Source organism: Suncus etruscus, chromosome 6 (genome assembly GCF_024139225.1).
Source record: "Suncus etruscus isolate mSunEtr1 chromosome 6, mSunEtr1.pri.cur, whole genome shotgun sequence".
Classification (NCBI taxonomy): Eukaryota; Metazoa; Chordata; class Mammalia; order Eulipotyphla; family Soricidae; genus Suncus; species Suncus etruscus.
This window is the reverse complement of record NC_064853.1, coordinates 102,887,110-102,903,501: the sequence shown is the minus strand read 5'-3', so window position 1 is coordinate 102,903,501 and position 16,392 is coordinate 102,887,110. Positions and strand designations below refer to the sequence as shown.

Genomic DNA, 16,392 nt, shown 5'->3' with positions numbered 1-16,392 from the left:
TATGTAACCTACAGTAAGGAAAGTCTTTCAAGCTTGATCCCCTCATGCTTCGGAGGTGGAAGTGGGGTGGATTTGCTGGCAGTCCTCGATGTTCTTTGGATTATAGTGTAGTCACTATATGTATGTATGTATGTATGTATGTATGTATGTATGTATGTATGTATGTATGTATGTATGTATGTATATGTATGTCTATGTATGTATATATATAAATGCTTTCACATTAACATTCTCTCCTCATAAATCAGGGTTTTTATTTTTATAAGTATACTAATCATGCTGAGTTAAGATCCAATATAATTAAGGAGGACTTCATCTTAATTTTAAATGCAATGTCTATTTCTAAATGATGTCAAATTCTAAAATTTATTTATTTATTTATTTATTTTTGTGTTTTGGGCCATACCCGGTGACGCTCACCCAGTGATACTCCTGACTATGTGTTCAGAAATCGTTCCTGGCTTGGGGGACGTCCATATGGGATGGCAGGGAATCAAACCGTGATCTGTCCTAGGTTAGTGCATGCCAGGGCAAACGCCCTACCATTTGTGCCACCCCTTCAGCCCCAAATTCTGAAATTCTTAAGTACTGGGGGTTAGGAATTCAATCTATCATCGTGGGGAGAATTTAAGAGGGAGCATTATTAAACCACAATCTTATAACACTCAGTAAACAGAAGAGAACGAATATTTTTCCTCCTCAATTTGAGACAAGCATTACTTCAAATACCAAAACCAAAGAATCCAGCATTCAGAACTTAGCATTTTTACATTGGCAAAGAAATGATGATCCTTGAGATCTGTGTTTTCAGAGGAGCAAAGGATAAGAGATTGAAATGAATGTGTAGCTTTAAATTTTTTAAGAAATAGTGCCTAACGGGGCCGTAGCAGTGGCACAGCGGTAGGGCATTTGTCCTTGCACAAGCTAATCTAGGATGGATTGCAATTCGATCCCCAGTGTCCCATATGGTCCCCCAAGCCAGGAGCGATTTCTGAGCTCATAGTCAGGAGTAACCCCTGAGCGCCACAGGGTGTGGCCCAAAAACCAAAACAAAAAAAAGTGCCTAAGGAGAATTTTCTTTAAACCTGCTAGTTCAGAGGAATGCTCTTTTCTGCTTAAAAATGAAAAAGGATTTCAAGGTAACAGAATCCAAAGAAAAAAGACTGATTATACCTAGGTACTATTTTTAAATTGTGTTCTATATGAAGGTTTAATGTTGAGATTTTAAGCGGTGTCCAATTTCTGTTTTACTACGCAGGTGGAACAAGAGCCCACAAAAGTGAAACTAGTTGGAAAGATGTTCTTCCTTATCAAGGTTGAGAGCTGAAGAATTGCAGGGAATCCTTAATTCAAACTAGAGTTTTTAGGAAGAAACAAGCAGATGCAGTCACTTTGTACATTCACTGAATAGGAAGGCACACTGTAACATCTGACTGTGAGGGACTTTCATAGTAAGGCTGGAGGTGCCTGAGACCAGCAGTGGATGCAGATACTATGACAACTATGTGAACGAATTGACTTACATCTTTCACACTGTATCACGCACATTGTTATTGCTACACACCAAATAAGGTTCTCATATTTCACACTGCAATACTCAAAAACACTTAAGATAGAACAATGAAGTCAAAGAGCCCACACAAGTGATTACTTACTTGATGGCTCACCAACCCTTAGGGCTGGGGGATTTTGATAAGAGAATTAAAAACCAAACAAGACCAGCCCAAGAATGATTTATAGAAAAATTTGCTCTTTAAAAGGCTTCTGAAGGGGCTGGAGCAATAGCACAGTGGTAGGGCATTTGCCTTACATGTGACAGACCTGGGTTCGATCCCCAACATCCCATATGGTCCTCTGTCAGGACTGAAATCTGAGTGCAGAGTTCTTCCCTCAGCATAGCCAGGTATGGCCCCAAATCCCCCCTACCCCAAAAGTGCTTTTGATAGTTGAACCATTTAACATTTAGACAGATGCATTCTGTAATTTCTGTATTTGAAATTGTTGGAAAGGAAGCAATATTTTGTGGGGTTTTTTTGGGGGGGAAATATCTTTATTTCATATAAGTAAATCAGAACTATGTTCTAATTCATTTCCCTCAACATATTATTTCATAGCTTCTTAATATAAAGGAAAAATTTTTTCCCCACAAATACTGATGTGATTTGTCAAAAGTATATATAAAATTAGAGGCCTGAGAAACAGTATCAAGGGCTGGTACACATACTTTGCACGGCGAAAAGACGGTTTGATCTCCTGAAGGTTGCTGGATGTGGCTTAAACCTGCTGCTGGCCACCACCACCCCCCCCCACCAGTATACACTTCATTTTTACTCTTTAATTACCTATTGCTAGGGATATGAAGAATTTTCCACTGTTAGTTCAGAACTTATACTTCCATGTTGATCTCAGGAGAGCAAACACTGATGAGAAAGTAATTTGTGTAGTTCTAAATAATCGCACCTCACCACAGTAAAAGCACCAGTAGGTGTTTGTTCTATGGGTAAGTCTTTCAGTTAATGCTAGAAACATAACTTCTCTTTCTCACATAGAGAAATGGGTTCAAATGTCCAAAGTAGTTATTAATTCGATCTATATAAGTATATTTTCAGCAAAAACTAATAAGAATCATCTAGGATGTTTGCTAAAAGTGATAAATATCCAAACTTAGCCTAAACTCAATATTTTAACAAGAAACCTAACTGGGTCTTAAAATTCCAGCAAATAAATGAACTATATTTTAGATATATTAACAGCCATGGTAAGATAGCAAAAAGACTCTCTCCCCCCCCCCCCCCGGCAGTGCTCAGGGGTTACTCTGGCAGGCACAGGGGACCATATGGGATGCCGGGATTCAAACCGCCGTCTTTCTACATGCAAGGCAAACACCTTACCTCCATGCCTTCTCTTCGGCCCCATCAAAAAGACTTTTAAAATTAAATTTTAATTTATCTTTGGGCCATACCCAGCTGTGCTCAGGATTTATTCCTGGCTCTGCACTTAGGGGTCACTCCTGACAGTCTTCAGGGGAATCATATGGGTTTCAGAGATCAAACCCATTTCAGCTATGTACCCAGCCTAATGTACAATCTCTCTAGCCCATTGAATGGTTTAATTTATTTTGGTTTTAGGGTCACATTCAGCACTGCTCAGGACTTATTCTTGACTTTGCATTTGTGGGGGGGGGGGGGGTTGGGCCACACACGGCGGCGCTCTGGAGTTGCTCATGGCTCTGAGCTCAGAAATCTCTCCTGGCAGGCTCAGGGGATATAGGATGCAGGAAATCGAACTCGAGTCTGTCCCATGTCTCCAGCATGTAAGACAAATGCCCTACCACCTCTGTGCTATCTCTCCAGACCTGACTTTGCACTTGTGAGAACACTCCTCTGCTCTGGATACCTTATGGAATGCATACAGGGCAATGACCTACCCAAAGTAAAATTAATGTTTTAAACAGTAAATAACCACAAAAACAGTAAATAACCACAATAAGCAACCACAATAAAACACAAACTATAAAACTAAGCATCATTCTGAAATTATGAAAAGTATATTATAGAAAATGACCTAAACTTCAAGGTAGTAATTATCTTGCTACCACAGCTTTCTCTTGATATTCTGTACAATTCATTAGGACCACTTCTTTTGGGTTTATTTTAAATCGGAGTTTCTCCTGTTCATGCTGGCTTTCCATAGCTCGGGGTACCCAGGAGTAGTATGGTGCACCCTGCTGCATAAGTTAAAGTTAACACATCTACCTCCCTCTAGGTATTCTTTAATCTTCACAAAATAAATAGTGTAAAACCACAGGGAATACATTACAATTTGCTCTGCATTTTTTTGGATGGATAGGTGGGTAGGTGGGAGGACGGACAGACAGATGGAGGACAGGCAGATGGGTGGGTGGTGGGTAGATGGATGGATCAATACATGATCTTTACATAGATGGAGATATATATGGATGTAGAGGATATTTTATATATATATATATATGTTGATACATGAATGCATAGATGGATGGATGGATGGATGGATTGATGGATGGATGGATGGATGGATGGATGGATGGATGGATGGATGGATGGATACGGATTGAGAATGAAGCCTCAAGTCCAAAACCAGAACACTGTAGAGATGTGAATCTGGAAACAAATGCAGATGCAGGAAATAATCCACAAACGCTGAAGGGGAGCAAACCAGGTTCAGGAATTCCAACACACAAGCCTTCCACTCCTAAGAAGCAAGTAGCACAGTGGGGAAACTGGAAACGCAAGAGAGCTGCATTCTGAAGTGTTCAAACACCTTAAAGGATCTCCACAATGAAATAAACCATGTTAAGAAAATTAGCCGGGGGCCGGGTAGGTGGCGCTGGAGGTAAGGTGTCTGCCTTGCAAGCGCTAGCCAAGGAAGGACCGCGGTTCGATCCCCCGGCGTCCCATATGGTCCCCCCAAGCCAGGGGCGATTTCTGAGCACATAGCCAGGAGTAACCCCTGAGCGTCAAACGGGTGTGGCCCAAAAACCAAAAAAAAAAAAAAAAAAAAAAAAGAAAATTAGCCTGGCCATCATTTCCTTTACTTGTTTTTCCCAAGAAAACATTCTTAAAACACAATCGAATACCATAAAGACAAGAAAGCCACTAAAAAACTCTTAACTAAAATCCTATTGCATTTGGTCTCTTATAAGGTAGTTTCTTAAAAGAATTATGTTAGCTACTATAGTTAGCTAAGTAACTCAAAGAAGATATAAATCAAGAGCCTATTTTCAAATAAAGGAAAAGAAAGTCACACAAACAAGATTTATGGTGGTACCCACATCTGACGAAAACAGAATTACAAACAATATCCAGAAATTCTTAAGAATGCCTATGACGACGTTGTATCTTAGAATAATATTAGAGATTTAGAACAAGTCAAAATAGCCGTGTTCCTCAGCTCAACATTTAAAGGCTGATATCAACATTGCCAAAATCTTAACATACTCGAGTGCTGAATCCTTCCAGTTGTGAAAAGAGGGCTAAAGAGTACATGAGGTACAATGCTTGCTTGCCTTCCAGGAAGCCAACCATTTCAGACCTACATCACCATATAATATAACCCGTGGTCCCCTGAGCGACACCAGAGGTCAGTCCTGAGTACAGAGCCAGAACAGTATCTGAGCAGAACCAGGACTCAACCCCCAAATAAAAAGAACCTGTGGAAAGACCCAGAGATGCAGTATTTTTTGAAGTAAATACAGGTTTTATTTGGAGGTACTGAGGAAGGAAAAGAAGAGGATAAAACAAAGCAATGAGTAACAAGCTCAAGAGAAAACACAAGTTTCTACAAAGGCAGAGAGCCCTGGGACACAGCACAACATGAAAGTAGAAAAGTAAGGGAAAATGTGGGCAACATATGCTTGGGTACCAAGCACAAAGGCAGCATAGGCAGCACATGTGTGCTGGTATTTTATTTTTAAGAGAGAAAACAGGGCCGGAGAGATAGCATGGTGGTAAGGTGTTTGCCTTACATGCATAAGGACAGTGGTTTGAATCCCGGCATCCCATATGGTCCCCCGTGACTGCCAGGGGTGATTTCTGAGCATATAGCCAGGAGTAATCCCTAAGCGCTGCTAAGTGTGACCCAAAAACCAAAGAGAGAGAGAGAGAGAGAGAGAGAGAGAGAGAGAGAGAGAGAGAGAGAGAGAGAGAAAGAGAGAGAGAGAGAGAGAGAACATATAGTGTATTCTCCCAAAGTAACATAAAGCTTATTAACTAGAACGAAATATAGGAAAGTAAAGGGTATATTACTAGAGATTTTCCATCCAAGACAGTAATATCATTTGTTATTAAATACCAGTGTGCAATTTACACATATGGAGACTAGTAGGAATGAAATTATTATCTCTAACTCTATATGAAGTGGATAGCCTTTAAGTACAATAATGCAAGTTTTAAACCTCTATTCCATCCATCCAGGGAAAATGGGAACAGAACAAATGATCATATATACAAATTTTCAATATAAATGTTGAAGAGCCAATATACTACATTTGGATCTTAATTCAAGAATTCAACAAATATGCAATCTCACAAAATGGAAAGGCAAAATTACTACACTAAAATATCATAGTCATAGGAAACAGAAGGATAGTCCTATTTCATATTTCAATCTTTCTCCAGCAAAACATATTAGAGAATTACATATATGCATATTTATTTACTATATATATTTTTTGGGGGGTTTTTTGTTGTTTTTTTTTTTGGGCCACACCTGGCGGTGCTCAGGGGTTACTCCTGTCTGCTCAGAAATAGCTCCTGGCAGGCATGGGGGACCATATGGGACACCGGGATTTGAACCAACCACCTTTGGTTCTGGATCGGCTGCTTGCAAGTCAAACGCCATTGTGCTATCTCTCCGGGCCCTATTTACTATATATATTTAAATACATAGATTAAAATATTGAACCCATAAGAATCTAAAGAAGGACTGGAGAGGTAATACAGTGTTTATGGTGCTGGCCTTGCAAGCAACCAACTTAGATTCAATCTCTGGCACCACTTATGGTTCCCCAATCAATGCCTGGAATGATCCCTAAGCACAATCAGGAGTAAGCCCTGAGTACCGTAAGATCTGCCCCCAAACCATAAAACAACAGCAAACTAAAGAAAAATTAAACCATTTTGAGAATCATATTAAATGTAAATCATCCTTGCGCAGGGGCCATGCTAATCTTCTCTGCATCGTTCCAATTTTAGTATATGTGCTGCCGAAGCAAGCACAGATATTAAGTGTAAATCAATCAGCATTCTCATCGTTAGAGTCTAAGTAGAGCTGAGAAGAATTTGGGCCAGACATTTTAAGCAAGCTTTTACCAATATATGCTAAAAATAATTATGACTTATAGTAAATTTTCTTGCTACTGGACAGTTATTATATTAGGTGGGGCACTTGCCTTTCACTCAGCCAATTTGGGTTTGATCCCAGGCATTCCATATGGTTCCCCAAACTGCCAGGAGTGATTCCTGAGTGCAGAGCCAAGAGTAACCTCTGAGATAAGGGCTGGAAGGACTGACCATGATATGAAGCTTATCACAAAGAGAGGTGAGTGCAGTTAGAGAAGTAACTACACTAACAAGTAGCATGACAATAGTAGTGAGTGAGAGAAATAGAATGTCTCAAAGACAGGCAAGGGGATGGGGGAGGATGGAGATGGGGGGGGCATTGGTAGTGGGATGTTGCACTGGTAAAGGGAGGGTGTACTTTATATGACTGAAACCCAACTACAAACATGTATGTAATCATGCTGTTTAAATAATTATATTTAAAAAAAAAGAGTAACTTCTGAACAACACTGGGTGCTGATACATATATATTTAAGGCCAGCAGACAATGCTGCAGTAAGGGACCCCAGCTTGATTTCCAATACCATGAGGTCCCTTGTGCATTGCCAGGTACACTCATATAGAGGCCCAACAATACTACTGGGTTGGGCCCTAGAGGCACCCAGCACTATGATATTCCTGGTATCACAGGATCCATGTAACATCATGTCCTTGGGCTCCTGCATTGAGCACTGAACCAACGATTTCTGGGGACCTCTTACCACCAAGAACCTTCCTTACCCAAAAAACTAATTTTAAAAAACTATAAAGTCTCTGATTTATTTTTTATTTTGGTTGTGTTTCTGGAACACTCCTGGATGTTCACAGAGTTTACTCTTGGCTTTGCATTCATAGGATCATTCCTGGTGGGGCTTGGGGAATGTTGTGCAGTGCCGGGACAGAGTCCAGATTCAGATGCCTTACACACTGTACTATCTTTCCAGCTGAAGTTTCAAAGTTTTAAAAAATAGTTGTAAAGTGGGCTAATAAAAATACAAGTGGGGGCCGGAGAGATAGCACAGCGGCATTTGCCTTGCAAACAGCCAACCCAGGACCTAAGGTGGTTGGTTCGAATTCCCGAGTCCCATATGGTCCCCCATGCCTGCCAGGAGCTATTTCTGAGCAGATAGCCAGGAGTAAACCCTGAGCACCGCCGGGTGTGGCCCAAAAAACAAAACAAAACAAAACAAAAACAACAACAAAAAACCAAGTGAATTGTTTACTGACATCAAATGAACACAATTTATCATGCTTCAGGGTCACAGGTTCTTTCTAACACTGCTCTCTCAATGAAATTGTTCAGAGGACCATTATTAGATTAAAAACAGTAACAATCAAAAGACACACACACAAAACCAAAATAGAAAATGCCTTTAAGGGGCCGTGAAGATGGCACTAGAGGTAAGGTGTCTGCCTTGCAAGCGCTAGCGTAGGACAGACCGTGGTTCGATTCCCGGTGTCCCATATGGGACCCCCCAAGCCAGGGGCGATTTCTGAGTGCATAGCCAGGAGTAACCCCTGAGCGTCAAACCGGTGTGACCCAAAAACCAAAAAAAGGAAGGAAGGAAGGAAGGAAGGAAGGAGGGAGGGAGGGAGGGAGGGAGGGGGGAGGGAGGGAGGGGGGAGGGGGGAGGGGGGGGGAGGGAGGGAGGGAGGGAGGGAGGGAGGGAGGGAGGGAGGAAGGGAGGAAGGAAGGAAGGAAGGAGAAGGAAGGAAGGAAGGAAGGAAGGAAGGAAGGAAGGAAGGAAGGAAGGAAGGAAGGAAGGAGGAAGGAAGGAAGGAAGGAAGAAGGAAGGAAGGAAGGAAGGAAGAAAGAAAGAAAGAAAGAAAGAAAGAAAGAAAAAAGAAAGAAAGAAAGAAAAGAAAGAAAGAAAGAAAGAAAGAAAGAAAGAAAGAAAGAAACAAAGAAAGAAACAAAGAAAGAAACAAAGAAAGAAACAAAGAAAGAAACAAAGAAAGAAACAAAGAAAATAAATGCCTTTAAAACGTTTAAAGTGTTGGCCTCTTCTCCACCTCAGTACTTACCACATCACTAGCACTGGAGAACTCATTATTAACAAGACTTTCAAGAGCCATCCACCGAACTGGTCTGTTTTCGTTGTCTCCCAGACAGTGATAATCCATGGGGAACAAGTCTCTGGACAGGGCATTATCTGTGATCTTAACTTGAAGTGTATCATCAATGCTGAAGAGCAAAGGCATAGACATCAAATGTAATGTGTACTAAAAATATGGGTCCTGGTTTTCTTAAATACAGCTCTGTTCTCACTGGAAAGATTCCTGGAAAGAACACATCCAGGGAACACTAAACATCAAACCACAGTGACAAGCCCGACACCTACACACAGTTCCTGGCAGCCAAGTCTTTGTGGATGACCTCCCTTCGAGCCAGATAGCTCATTCCACAAGCAATCTGAATAGCCATGTGTACCAAGTCTTGTTGAGAAATTGCCTGTGGAAAACAACAATATCTGCAATTAGCACAAAAAGTTATGGTGGCAGCTACTCATATTTTATTCCACAATTCTACTCACCTCAAATCACTTCTTCACACTCACCAAGTTTTACAGAACAACCTTTGACCAAAAAGGTTCTCATAGCTTCTCTATTGTTTTAAGGTTCTTATCATTCTGTAGTTGATCATGCAATCCCATCTCTTCTTCTATTAGAGGTAAATCTACCTAATACTCAATAGATATTGTGGCTGCTTGATAAGTATCTACTCAATCAATGCTAAATTCTCAAGGTAATTATTTCAAATGCCTATCATTCCAGAACTTCTATCTTGTGTTTGAGGCTCACCCAAGAGTGCTCAGAATGTACTCTTTGTTGTGTGTACAGTGATCATTCCTAGCAGTGCTGAAGGGGTCCCATGATATCTGGACAGGATCTGACACATGCAAGGCAAGCTCTTCACCCTGTACTGTCTCTCCAGCCTCTCAGCGATTTATTCTTTGAAAAATAGTAGTTTCTATTAGGATATTATCCCTGGGGGGCCATTTTAAAACTAATTAAAGTGTATAGCTCAAGATGTATGCCACTTTCACAGGCTATGAAGTGAAATAAAAATGTATCCCAAGTGACGTTAATGTGCCACCATCTCCCAAATGTAACTGTTTATTAATCCTGTTGATTGACAAAGCATAGCATAAATATTAAACCCAAATATGGAGTGAAAACATGGAGACTTTCCTCCAATTTCTTCTGGTATCTACTATACATATGTTATTAAAATCTTAAGTTATAAACAGGAGTTCTAAACTACAACCAGTAACCTTTGAAATGTGCTGTCATGGTGGCAGGTGGTAAGTAGGGAATAGTGCAAAGAGGAAAGTTGATACTGGTAGTGGGATCTGTGCTGAAATAAAGAATGACTAGCTGTTAGAAAAAAGAAGTCATGAAATTTATCTATACATGAATGGAAATGGAGAATAATATGCAGAGTGAAATGAGTCAGAGGGAGAGAAACAGATATAGAATAGACTCACGATAAGTGGGATATAAGAAAAATAAAAGACCAGTGCGGTAATATCTAGACACAATAGAGAGGGACCAGTTTATGATACAAAGCTTGCCACAAAGAGCAGGGAGTGTACAACTGCCATGACAGTGATAGAAATGATCGCTCTGGACAAGATCTGGGCACTGAAAGGGGATAAAGTGATATATATGGCACCCCTCATTAACAATAGAGCAAACCGCAATGTCAGAAAGGAAGAAGAAAGAGAGAGAGAGAGTGGGAAAGTTGCACTGGTAAAGGGCAGTGTACATTCTGTGACTGAAACACAACTATGAACATTTCTGTAACCATGGTGCTTGCTTAAATAAAAGAAATTTAAAAAAAGAAAGAAATGAAGTATGTCTAAAAACAAACTATCAATAATTTTGCACATCACAGCTCATTATTTCAATAAAAAGTTCCCAAAAAGTATCTGAAATTAATGGGGCTAAAAATACAGAAGGTAGAAAAACACAAACAAGCTTTATACTGCTACCATCATAATGTGGCATCTGAACTAATAATTCATAACTTTCAGTTATTTACAGCAGTAAAGAAAAATGAACTTTTATGTGAAGGATATCTTACATAGGGTTAATTATATTAAAAATTAATCCAGTTATCCCTCACAATTCAGACCTGCAACCATCACCAGTTCTTTGTACAAATAGGAGTATTAAGTGGTACTATAAGGTCTCTTTCTAAAACTTCAAAAAGTTATCTCTTGGGAAAATGATTTAGATAGTTCTATAGAGACACAAAGGGAAAACGTCAGCATCAGGGAATACGAAGCCTCAAAACATAATCAAGGGGCCAGAGAAATAGCATGGAGGTAGGGCATTTGCCTTCCATGCAGAAGGACAGTGGTTCGAGTCCCGGCATCCCATATGGTCGGTCCCCTGTGCCTGTCAGGGGCGATTTCTGAGCACAGAACCAGGAGTAACTCCTGAGCACTGCCAGGTGTGACCCAAAAACAAACAAACAAAAAATCATAAACAATTTCCTCTACCAATGGACTATAAATATAAATATCATTATTTTTGATTGGTCTTTAAACTTCTTTTTTAGATTTTATTATTATTAAGAACAATATTTGCTTTCAAGGGGATTTTTAGAAACTACCAGTAAATAGCTGATATTTGAGCAAATGTTTCTTACCTGAGGATTATTGGCCTCTACTAATTTGCACTGCCGTAAAAATAATTTGAGGTTTCCCCAATTCATGTAAGGCAGTAATACCATGGGCTTTTCTCCTTCTTCTATACACACATGGGTAATAGGAAGCAGATTCCTATAAATATTGAAGAAATTGGAAGAGAAACTAGTTAACTCTAAAACCTTGAGTTTATTTTTAAAAAGTAATCATATAATCTAAAACAAAATGAAGGGGCCGTCATGGTGGCGCTAGAGGTAAGGTGTCTGCCTTGCCAGTGCTAGCCTAGGACAGACCGCGGTTCGATCCCCCAACTTCTGAGCACATAGCCAGGAGCAACCCTTGAGCGTCACCGGATGTGGCCCAAAAAACAAACAAACAAAAAAAGAAATATCAAACATACTTAAACCATGACTACCAATAAGACTATAAAACTGTAAGAATGCTTTCTAAAACTAGATTTTAGTAATTCAAATATATGGGCCAGGGCAATAGCATAGCGGGAAGGCATTTGCCTTGGACATGGCTGGCCCAGGATGGACCTAGATTCAATCCCTGGCATCCATAATGGTCCCCCCAAGCCAGGAGCGCAAAGAGTAACCCCTGAGTGTCACCGGGTATGGCTCAAAAAAAAAATCATATATATGCACATATATGCATATACTGTATTTTATGGCATAGAAGATGATCCCCTACTTTTCCTGCTAAAATCTAGGGTTTGAGCTATGTTCACCTTATAAGACTATCTCTCTCGGGCCCGGAGAGATAGCACAGCGGCATTTGCCTTGCAAGCAGCCGATCCAGGACCAAAGGTGGTTGGTTCGAATCCCGGTGTCCCATATGGTCCCCCGTGCCTGCCAGGAGCTATTTCTGAGCAGACAGCCAGGAGTAGCCCCTGAGCACCGCCGGGTGTGGCCCAAAAACAAAAAACAACAACAACAAAAAAAATAAGACTATCTCTCTTTTAATGCACATAAAGTGAAAATTAAAAAATGTAAGAGACAAAGAGTAGAACCCTCAAAGGTTAACAGTACATGTTTAATAAAGCTAGACTTTGGAGTGCCAACAATCATTTTACATTTGTCATTTGTAGTGAGTGACTGTGATTCTTTAACTGTGATCTACATGGACAGCAGGGAGAGAGGACTCCTCCGAGAGCAGCTGGCTGGGGTGCAGTGACTTAATAGGAAAGCTAGAGGGAGACAGAGCACTTCCTCTGTGTCCCATAAAAGCTGAACAGAGGGACTGAGCACCAAAAAGTCACATACCCAGCAGCTGGATAAGATGCGGTGCTCAGTAACTCAGCTCCTCTGTGTGCCCTGAAAGATGAATCAGGACAAGCAGAGGACTGAGCACCAGAAAGCCACATACCAGTGATGACACCTGGCGGCTGGATGGGATGCAGCACTTGGTAACTCAGTCCCTTTGTGTGCCCTGAAAGATGAACTAAGACGAGCAGAGGACTGAGTGATGACACCTGGCAGCTGGATGGGATGCAGAGGTTAAGGGTGGGGGGGCAGATCACTTGTCCCTGAAGCTGGAGTAAGTTTCAGCATGCTGTATACCACCTATAAGATGACACCCAACTTTTAAGAAGTTGTTTGTGGGTTAAAGTCTTATAAAAAAAAGTCGTTTTATATGCCAGAAAATACGGTATATATTTCTTTATTTAAAAAATATTACAAAATCAAATTTGCTTACTGTGGGCTGGACTTTCTAAAGACATCGTCTAATCACACAATACAATACAATAATCACAATACAATAAGCAGAGACACTACAAAATCACTTAAGTACAAGTGTATTACATCTCATTTAGTTCATCATTACACTTAATAGAAAATAATTGCCCCAAGGTAGACTGGAGAAGAGTCTGATTACCAAAACAGCCTCTTTTAAGGCTAAAATTGCCTTAAAGACACCAAGGTAATTTTTTTTAATTTTATACCCAATTTGTATTTTGTGTATACAAATAAGCATATAGTAAAAATTTTATACACATGTATAGCCTTATATAAAACACCTTAATTCAGTGTCAAAAATTTTATTTTTTTGTTTTTCTGTTGTTGAGCCACACCCGATGATGCTCAGGGGTTACTCCTTGTAACTTGTTTTGTTTGCATTAACTTGTAACTTGTACATGTTTGCTTTAAAACCTAAGCGGTATTGATAATTACTTTTACTTATTAAGGGAGGAAATCAGGATCATAAGAGGAGAGAGGGGAGAGGGAAGAGAAAATGAGAGAAGAGAAAGAAGGGAGAAAGAAATTAGAGGGGGGAGGAGAAATGAAGGGAGGGAGGGAAGGTAAGAGAAGAAAAATATAGGCCATAGAGGAAGTTAGGGAGGAAAGCAGGAAACAACCTGGGGATCTCAGTGGCTGGAAATGTGCACTGGTGAAGAGAGGTATTTGAACATTATATAACAAACTCAATCATGAACAATTTTTGTAACTGTATCTCATGGTGATTCAAAATAAATTTTAAAGTTAGGGGATGTGCCAGTACGAACAAAAAGTTTTATTAATTTTATTATTTTGTTTGCTTTTGTTTACAATATTGAAAATTTTAATCTGCAATTGTCTTAAAAACATTTATTGCTTATCCTTTCAGAAGTGCATAAAGATTATATAGAAGAGGACAGAGTCTCTTAACACCAAGTCTCATGCACACTAAAAATACTATAAAGGGGGGCCGGGAAGGTGGCGCTACAGGTTAGGTGTCTGCCTTGCAAGCGGATGGACCGCGGTTCGATCCCCCGGTGTCCCATATGGTCCTCCCAAGCCAGGGGTGATTTCTGAGCACATAGCCAGGAGTAACCCCTGAGCGTCAAACGGGTGTGGCCCAAAAACCAAAAAAAAAAAAAATACTATAAAGGTCTGCATTCTTTTTTTTTTATTTTATTTATTTATTTATTTATTTATTTATTTATTTATTTATTTATTTATTTATTTATTTATTTTTGGTTTTTGGGCCACACCCGGCGTTGCTCAGGGGTTACTCCTGGTTGTCTGCTCAGAAATAGCTCCTGGCAGGCACGGGGGACCATATGGAACACCGGGACTCGAACCAACCACCTTTGGTCCTGGATCGGCTGCTTGCAAGGCAAACACCACTGTGCTATCTCTCCGGGCCCAGGTCTGCATTCTTAAGTATTAAGGGAATATGATTTCAGGGATGATTAGAAAAGCTAGCCAGGGGGCCAGCGAGGTGGTGCTAGAGGTATGGTGTCTGCATTGCAAGCACTAGCCAAGGAAGGACCGAGGTTTGATTCCCCCGGAGTCCCATGTGGTCCCCCCAAGCCAGGGGCAATTTCTGAGCACTTAGCCAGGAGTAACCCCTGAGCATCAAACAGGTGTGCCCCCCCCACCCAAAAAAAAAAGCTAGCCAGGGGCCAGAGAGATATCATAGTAGTAAGTCATTTGTCTTGCACACAGCTGACCCAGGATGGACTCAAGTTTGATTTCCAGCATCCCATACGGTCCCCTGAGCCTGTAAGGAGGATGTGTGTGTGTGTGTGTGTGTGTGTGTGTGTGTGTGTGTGTGTGTGTGTGTGTGTGTGTGTGTGTGTGTGTGTGTGTGTGTGTGTGTGGCCATAACCAGCTGTGCTCAGGGGTTACTCCTGGCTCTGTGCTCAAAAACTACCCCTGGCAGGCAGTTTTGGGGGACCATATGGGATGCCAGGAATCGAACCAGGGTCAGTTCTGATTGGCCGCATGCAAGGCAAACGCCTTACTGCTGTGCTATCACTCCGGCCCCTACCAGGAGCTCCTTGCCAAGAGCAATTTCTGAGTGTAGAGCCAACAGTAATCCGAGTGCGGCCAGGTGTGGCCCCAAAACTAATAATATTAATAATTATTATTATAAAAAATAATCAGAAGCAGGGTGAAGCCGGGTAGCCACCACTGCCATGTAAGGGCCAGCAGCCTGAATATCACTGTGGCTTTTGAAACCAACCCAGCCCAGAAAACTTGGCTGAAGCTGGTGACAGATGTGAGATGGGAACAGTCAAGCAGGGTGGAGCCAGAGGAGCGTGTCCTGGAGCATCTCCTACCCAATATTCTCCACCGAACATGCAGAAAAAAAGCAATGGGGAAACAATGTAAAACAACACCAGGCATAGAGAATGATGATAGCACCTCTGATGGCCCAAAAAGTGCTACAAAATTAACAAGCAAAAATCAGGGACCGGAGAGATAGCATGGAGGTAAGGCATTCATGCAGAAGGTCATTGGTTCTAATCCCAGCATCCCATATGGTCCCCTGAACCTGCCAGGAGTGACCCCCCCCCCCAAATTCAGATTTTTGGGGCCGGTGAGGTAGCGCTAGAAGTTAGGTGTCTGCCTTGCAAGCACTAACCAAGAAAGGACCTTGGTTCAATCCCCCGGCGTCCCATGTGGTCCCCCCAAGCCAGGGGTAATTTCTGAGCGCTTAGCCAGGAGTAACCCCTGAGCATCAAACAGGTGTGGCCCCAAAAACCAAAAAAAAAAAAATAAAAAATCAATGATCTTTTTTGTTGTTGTTGTTGTTGTTGTTTTTGGGCCACACCCGGCGTTGCTCAGGGGTTACTCCTGGCTGTCTGCTCAGAAATAGCTCCTGGCAGGCAAGGGGGACCATATGGGACACCAGGATTCGAACCAACCACCGTTGGTCCTGGATCGGCTGCTTGCAAGGCAAACACCGCTGTGCTATCTCTCCGGGCCCTCAATGACCTTCTTGTACACCAATAACGATAGAGAAAAAATGGACATTAAAAAAACAATCCCGGGGCCGGGCGGTGGCGCTAAAGGTAAGGTGCCTGCCTTGCCTGCGCTAGACTTAGATGGACCACGGTTCGATCCCCCGGTGTCCCATATGGTCCCCCAAGCCAGGAGCAACCCCTGAGC

General features: G+C 41.4%; 1 protein-coding gene and 1 non-coding gene across 2 annotated transcripts in view; both read right to left on the bottom strand.

Annotated features, from left to right (window-relative positions):
- Positions 1 to 16,392, bottom strand: part of RYK (receptor like tyrosine kinase) — a 144,321-nt gene that overhangs the window by 8,191 nt on the left and 119,738 nt on the right. Inside the window, exons 14-16 of the mRNA XM_049775616.1 lie at positions 11,515 to 11,685; positions 9,200 to 9,309; positions 8,883 to 9,042 (exon numbers count right to left, since the gene is read on the bottom strand). Coding sequence (XP_049631573.1) covers positions 8,883 to 9,042; positions 9,200 to 9,309; positions 11,515 to 11,685 — 441 coding nt within the window. The remainder of the gene's footprint in view (positions 1 to 8,882; positions 9,043 to 9,199; positions 9,310 to 11,514; positions 11,686 to 16,392) is intronic.
- On the bottom strand, positions 6,648 to 6,755 carry LOC126013154 (U6 spliceosomal RNA). The gene has a single exon (XR_007497483.1). It is a non-coding gene; the product is annotated as a U6 spliceosomal RNA (small nuclear RNA).